The 7,906-nt window shown below is 40.8% G+C and overlaps 1 protein-coding gene across 1 annotated transcript in view; it reads left to right on the top strand.

Moving 5' to 3' along the window:
- Nucleotides 1-431: 431 nt before the first annotated feature.
- Nucleotides 432-7,906, top strand: part of LOC139389915 (calcium-binding protein 7) — a 50,663-nt gene continuing 43,188 nt past the window's right edge. The window contains exon 1 of the mRNA XM_071136947.1: nt 432-543. Coding sequence (XP_070993048.1) covers nt 432-543 — 112 coding nt within the window. The remainder of the gene's footprint in view (nt 544-7,906) is intronic.

Below are 7,906 nucleotides of genomic sequence, written 5' to 3'. Positions count from 1 at the left end.
GTTTAGTCTTGTTCAGCAAATAGCCTGTATAAGTGTGACAATTTAGGCAATTAATTCAACTCGATGATTGTCAATTAATTTCCTCAACCCAGGCTAGATTTAAGTCGCATTTTGTTTAACAAATAACTGTCAAGTATCCAGAAAAATAAAAAGGAGATACAGTGACAACGTCAAGTTTATATTTATATATAAAAACAATAATCCACTAGTCTTCTTCATGTTCATTCACCAAGGAACGGGAGATAGGCTACCACAGATCCTCTCTTCTCTCCTGCCTCTCGAATCTGGGACCACATCTGTTCCTTTCTATTCATGGACTTGATCCTCCGCACCCTGTTTGAAACTGGAGAAAAGTTGTGAGTGACTCTCTTGAACTACCCCTTATATGAAGATCAGGGCACAGGTGGCAGCCCCAGACCGTCACCGCAGCCATGCCTATCATGCATCCAATCACCTCCAATTTGATGTACCGGGGCATCTGCACCATCCCAGACATGCTCGCCTACCGAGCCCCGGTCAACCTGCCCGAGGACGAGGTGGAAGGTGAGGAGGAGAGTTTACATGTTCTGTTCCCAGCTCTGGTTCTGTTCCCAGGTCTGGTTCCGTTGCCAGCTCGCAGCTATGCTGTAGCCTTTCATCTCACATAATCGTTTCATTATCAATTCATACTTGGTGAAGCGAGGTCTTGAGTCAAAGTAATGGCAAGAGAGCGGTGAGTTCTTTTAGACTGTCGCCATCAGTGCAAGTAGATTCAGCACCACGGACAGCGCCGCTCAGGGAGTTCGCATTTGAATCAGTCCCTTGCCTCACCATGTTGACTAGGTGCGACTCCGTTTGGAATAGCGTCCACCCACTGTAGATTGTCACTCACAGATAATTTGTTACTTCGCTACCCCAACTTTATAGTTGATCTTGTTATGAAGTTATCAATTAATCAATTTATTTGATCGTCAATTAGTGGGCCAATTGTGTGTAGTATAAACATGTTGTGTTTGCAGGTGAAAGGGGATTTGTGAGAGGCGTGGGATGTCCACAGATGATCTTTTAAAGACAGTTCTTCAAGCCTATCCACCATTTGCCCAGATAAGATTGAGATTCAATTTTGTTTTAGCTCATCACTGATCATTTATTTGGGATTTATTTCTAATGTAAGGTAATTTTAAGGAGAGCACACCTGTATGTTGTAATTGTCTCATGGTGGACTTGCCAGTCAGTGACTGACCATCAGTAACATTCTAGTATGAAGGTGTTGCTCCCTCTAACTCTCCCAGATAAGGGTTAGAGATCACCGTTGTTAATGTTTGTATGTATTGATCCTCACGCAAGCATGTTTCCCTATTGCAAGATTATCAGCATCTATATGAACAGCAAATGAGATGTAAGCCTGTGGCAGACACAAAAGCTCCATTACAGAAAAAACCCTGTGGAGAAATAATCTAAATGAGAAAACGCTGACACTGTGACAAACATATCCCATTGTGGGGTTATATTCAGTATTGTGGGGTAATATTCAGTACTGTGGTCTTATATTCAGTATTCTGGTGTTAGATTCAGTATTGTGGGGTTATATTCATTATTATGGTGTTATATTCAGTTTTGCGGGGTCATATTACATTTTTGGTGTTATATTCAGTATTGTGGTTTTCAGTATTGCAGTGTTATATTCAGTATTGTGGTGTTATATTCAGGATTGTTGGGTACATTCAGTATACCATACTCCGGCGCCGACAGAGAAGGCCGCCTCGCTTCGCGTTCCTAGGAAACTATGCAGTATTTCGTTTTTTTACGTGTTATTTTTTACAGTGGTACCCCAGGTAATCTTGGGTTTCATTACATACAGTCGAGAGGAACTACTGAATATAAGAGCAATGTCAACTCACCATCATTACGACCAGGAATATGACTTTCCCGAAGCGGATCCTGTGTTTTGCCTTCAACCCAGGACAATGGATCGGATCCCAGCCGGCGAACCAAAACAGCGTCGCTGTAAAAGGGGCAAACGAAGCGGTCTTCATACTATTCGCCAATGTCCAGTCTCTTGACAACAAGGTTGATGAAATCCGAGCAAGGGTAGCATTCTAGAGAGACATCAGAGACTGTAACGTTCTTTGCTTCACGGAAACAGGGCTCACTCGAGAGACGCTATCGGAGTCAGTGCAGCCAGCTGGTTTCTTCGCGCATCGCACCGACAGAAACAAGCATCTTTCTGGTAAGAAGAGGGGTCGGGGGGGTATGCCTTATGATTAACGAGACGTAGTGTGATCATAACAACATTCAGGAACTCAAGACCTTCTGTTCACCTGATTTAGAATTCCTCACAATCAAATGTCGACCTGATTGTCTACCAAGGGAATTCTCTTCGATTAAAATCAAAGCTGACCACGACTCCATTTTGTTGCTTCCAGCCTACAGACAGAAACTAAAACAAGAAGCTCCAGCGCTCAAGTCTGTTCAACGCTGGTCCGACCTATCTGATTCCACGCTTCAAGACTGCTTCGATCACGTGGATTGGGATATGTTCCGCATTGCGTCCAACAAGAACATTGACGAATACGCTGATTCGTGAGCGAGTTCATTAGAAAGTGCATCGGCGATGTTATACCCACAGCAACGATTAAAACATTCCCAAACCAGAAACCGTGGATTGATGGCAGCATTCGCGCGAAACTGAAAGCGCGAACCACTGCTTTAACCAGGGCAAGGTGACCGGAAACATGACCGAATACAAACAGTGTAGCTATTCCCTCCGCAAGGCAATCAGACAAGCTAAACGTCAGTATAGAGATTAAGTAGAGTTGCAATTCAACTGCTCAGACACAAGAGGTATGTGGCAGGGTTTACAGTCAATCACGGATTACAAAAAGAAAACCAGCACCGTCGTGGACCAGGATGTCTTGCTCCCATACAGACTAAATAACTTCTTTGCTGGCTTTGAGGACAATACAGTGCCACTGACACTTCCTGCTACCAAAACCTGCGGACTCTCCTTCACTGCAGCCGACGTGAGTATAACATTTAAACGTTATAACCCTCGCAAGGCTGCAGGCTCAGACGGCATCCCCAGAAGCGTCCTCAGAGCATGCGCAGACCAGCTGGCTGGTGTGTTTATGGACATATTCAATCAATCCTTTTCCCAACTTGCTGTTCCCACATGCTTCAAGAGGCCCACCATTATTTCCGTTCCCAAGAACGCTAAGGTAACTGAGCTAAATGACTATCGCCCCGTAGCACTCACTTCCGTCATCATGAAGTGCTTTGAGGTACTAGTCAAGGACCATATCACCTCCACCCTACCTGACACCCTAGACCCACTCCAATTTGCTTACCGCCCCAATAGGTCCACAGACGATGCAATCGCAACCACACTGCACACTGCCCTAACCCATCTGGACAAGAGGAATACCTATGTGAGAATGCTGTTCATTGACTGCAGCTCAGCATTTAACACCATAGTACCCTCCAAACTCGTCATCAAGCTCGAGACCCTGGGTCTCGACCCCGCCCTGTGCAACTAGGTACTGGACTTCCTGACGGGCCGCCCCCAGGTGGTGAGGGTAGGTAACAACATCTACACCCCGCTTATCCTCAACACTGGGGCCCCACAAGGGTGCGTTCTGAGCCCTCTCCTGTACTCCCTGTTCACCCACGACTGCGTGGCCATGCACGCCTCCAACTCAATCATCAAGTGTGCGGACGACACTACAGTGGTAGGCTTAATTACCAACAACGACGAGACGGCCTACAAGGAGGAGGTGAGGGCCTTCGGAGTGTGGTGTCAGGAAAATAACCTCACAATCATCGTCAACAAAACAAAGGAGATGATTGTGGACTTCAGGAAACAGCAGAGTGAGCACCCCCCTATCCACATCGAAAGGACAGTAGTGGAGAAGGTAGTAAGTTTTAAGTTCCTCGGCGTACACATCACGGACAAACCAAATTGGTCCATCCACACAGACAGCGTTGTGAAGAAGGCGCAGCAGTGCTTCTTCAACCTCAGGAGGCTGAAGAAATTTGGCTTGTCACCAAAAGCACTCACAAACTTCTACAGATGCACAATCGAGAGTGTCCTTTCGGGCTGTCTCACCGCCTGGTACGGCAACTGCTCCGCCCACAACCGTAAGGCTCTCCAGAGGATAGTGAGGTCTGCACAAAGTACCTAGGTGTCTGGCTAGACTGTAAACTCTCCTTCCAGACTCATATCAAACATCTCCAATCTAAAATCAAATCTAGAGTCGGCTTTCTATTCCGCAACAAAGCCTCCTTCACTCACGCCGCCAAACTTACCCTAGTAAAACTGACTATCCTACCAATCCTCGACTTCGGCGATGTCATCTACAAAATAGCTTCCAATACTCTACTCAGCAAACTGGATGCAGTTTATCACAGTGCCATCCGTTTTGTTACTAAAGCACCTTATACCACCCACCACTGCGACCTGTATGCTCTAGTCGACTGGCCCTCGTTACATATTCGTCGCCAGACCCACTGGCTCCAGGTCATCTACAAGTCCATGCTAGGTAAAGCTCCGCCTTATCTCAGTTCACTGGTCACGATGGCAACACCAGGTGTATCTCACTGATCATCCCTAAAGCCAACACCTCATTTGGCCGCCTTTCATTCCAGTTCTCTGCTGCCTGTGACTGGAACGATTTGCAAAAATCGCTGAAGTTGGAGACTTTTATCTCGCTCACCAACTTCAAACATCTGCTATCTGAGCAGCTAACCGATCGCTGCAGCAGTACATAGTCTATCGGTAAATAGCCCACCCGATTTACCTACCTCATCCCCATACTGTTTATATTTATTTACTTTTCTGCTCTTTTGCACACCAGTATCTCTTCCTGTACATGACCATCTGATCATTTATCACTCCAGTGTTAATCTGCTAAATTGTAATTATTCACCTACCGCCTCATGCCTTTTGCACACAATATATATAGACTCTCTTTTTTTCTTTTTTTTCTACTGTGTTATTGACTTGTTTATTGTTTACTCCATGTGTAACTATGTGTTGTCTGTTCACACGGCTATGCTTTATCTTGGCCAGGTCGCAGTTGTAAATGAGAACTTCTTCTCAACTAGCCTACCTGGTTAAATAAAGGTGAAATAAAATAAAACAAATAAAAATTTGTGGTGTTGTATTCAGTTTTGTGAGGTTATATTCAGTAGTGTGGTGTTATATTCAGTTTTGTGAGGTTATATTCAGTATTTTTCATTTTAAATGTATTTTACTTTTGGTATTGTGGGTTTATATTTGGTATTGTGGGGTTATTTTCAGTATTTTGTGGTTATATTCAGTGCTGTGGTCTTATATTCAGTATTGCGTTATTATATTCAGTACTTTTGCCTTATATTCATAATTTTCTGTGTTATATTCAGTATTGTTGGGTTATATTCAGTATTGTTGTGTTATATTTGGTATTTTATCCTTATAGTCAGTATTTTGGGGTTATATTCAAGATTGTGGTGTTATTTTCAGTTCTGGTCATATTATGTGTTCCAGGGTTATATTCAGTATTGTGTGGATATATTCAGTTTTTTCGGGTTCTATTCAGTATTTTGGGTTTATATTTAGTATTGTGGTCTTATATTCAGTATGTTCAGTGTTATATTCAGGTTAATGTGGTTATGTTCAGTTTTGTGGGGTTGTGTTCAGCACTGTTAGGTTTTATTCAGTCATGTTTGGATATTTTCAGTATTGTGTGGAAATAGTCAGTATTCTGGGGTTATTTTCAGTTTTGGGATTTTTTTTGTATTTTGTATTTATTTTTAGCATTGTGGTCTTATATTTAGTATTTTCAGTGTTATATTCAGTATTGTGGGGTTATATTCAGTATTATGGTGTTATATTCAGTATTGTAGTGTTATTTTCAGTACGGTGGTGTTATATTCAGTATTTTGGGGTTATATTCAGTATTGTGGGTTTATATTTAGTATTGTGAGGTTAATGTTCAGTATTGCGGGTAAATTTTAATTTTTGTGGTATTATATTGTATAGTGATGTTTTCACTATTGTGGGGATATATTTAGTTTTGTTGGGTTAGTCAGTCCTGTTTGGTTTTATTCAGTATTTTGGGTATATATTCAGTACTTTGGGCTTATGTTTAGTATTTTGGGTTTATATTTAGTATTGTGGTCTTATATTAAGTTTGTTTGGTGTTGTATTCAGTATTTTGGGGTTAAATTCAGTATTCTGGGGTTATATTCAGTAATGGAGTGTTATATTCAGTATTATGGGGTTAAATTCAGTACGGTGGTGTTAGATTTCAGTATTTTGGAGTTTAATGCAGTATTGTGTGTTTATATTTAGTATTGTGAGGCTAATTTTCAATTTTGCAGGGTTCATTTTCAGTTTTGCAGGGTTATATTCAGTATTGTGGTATTATATTCAATACTTTTTCTTTTATTCAGTATTTTCGGTGTTATATTTAGAATTGTGGGGTTATATTCAGTATTGTGGTGTTATGTTCAGTATTGTGTGGTTATATTCATAATTGTGGTCTTATATTCAGTACTGTCTTAAATTCAGTATTTTCTGTGTTATATTCAGTATTGTGGTGTTACATTCAGTATTTTAGAGTTATAGTCATTATTGTGGTGTTATTTTCAGGTTTGTGTTGTGGCATTCAGTATTGTGGTGTCACATTCATGATATTGGTGTTATACTCGGTGTTGTAGGATTATATTGAGTATTGTGGAGTTATATTCAGTATTATGGTGCTATAATCAGTATAGTGATGTTATGTTCAGTATTGTGGTGTTACATTCCGTATTGTAGTGTCATATTCAGTATTGTGGTGTTACATTCAGTATTGTCGTGTTATATTCAGTATTGCGGGGTCATATTCAGTCCTGTGGGGTTATATTATGTTGTGTTTTCATATTCGGCATTGTGGGGTTTTATTCCGTATTGTGGTGTTATATTCAGTATTGCGGGGTCATATTTAATATTGTGTAGTTATGTTCAGTATTGTGGGGTCATGTTCACTTTTGTGGGGTAATATTCAGTATTGTGTGTGGGGTAATATTCAGTATTGTGTGTGGGGTTATATTCAGTGCTTGGGGTTATAATTAGAATTGTGAGGTTATTCAGTATTGTAGTATAATATTGACTTTTGTGGAGTAATTTTCAGTATTTTGTTTCATATTCATTATTTTCCATGTCATTTTGAGAACTGTGGTGTTATATTCAGTATTGTGGTGTTATATTCAGTATTGTGGTGTTATATTCAGTATTGTGGTGTTATATTCAGTATTGTGGTGTTATATTCAGTATTGTGGGGTTATATTCAGTATTGTGGTGTTATATTCAGTATTGTGGGGTCATATTCAGTATTGTTGTATTACACTCAGTATTGTGGAGTTATATTCAGTATTGTGGGGTCATATTCAGTATTGTGGGGTCATATTCAGTATTGTGGGGTTATTTTTAAGATTGTGGGGTTATATTCAGGATTGTGTTGTAATATTCAGTATTGTGGGGTTATATTCAGAATTGTGGGGTTATTTTCAGTAGTGTGGGGTTATATTCAATATTGTGAGGTGTCATGGAGTGGCTCCTTCTGGGTATAGATCATGGCTTCCCGCTCTCTCCTACACCCAAGTTCTGTTATCTCTGGTCGTAAATTAGTTGCGGAGACTCTCTCCTCCTGGACAAGCAGAAAGAGTGACAGAGAGAACAAAGGATTTCACATGGCCAACTCCTAATTTCCCAAAATGAGAATTTGAAACAAAATGTCCACTTGTGAATAGGTGGTATTGGGCCGTGGACATAAAATGAATTAGTAAAGATGAAACCATTTGTGAAATGATGTAATGTGATGTTAAACCTTTAATGTTAGAGAATTGTATTCCCTTTAAAGTTTAACAAAGTCATTGGCCCACCCCTGTGAATACAGACATGATC

This window comes from Oncorhynchus clarkii, chromosome 30 (genome assembly GCF_045791955.1).
Source record: "Oncorhynchus clarkii lewisi isolate Uvic-CL-2024 chromosome 30, UVic_Ocla_1.0, whole genome shotgun sequence".
NCBI classification, from domain to species: Eukaryota; Metazoa; Chordata; class Actinopteri; order Salmoniformes; family Salmonidae; genus Oncorhynchus; species Oncorhynchus clarkii.
The sequence above is the reverse complement of the archived record's forward strand: the minus strand, read 5'-3'. Positions and strand labels throughout refer to the sequence as shown.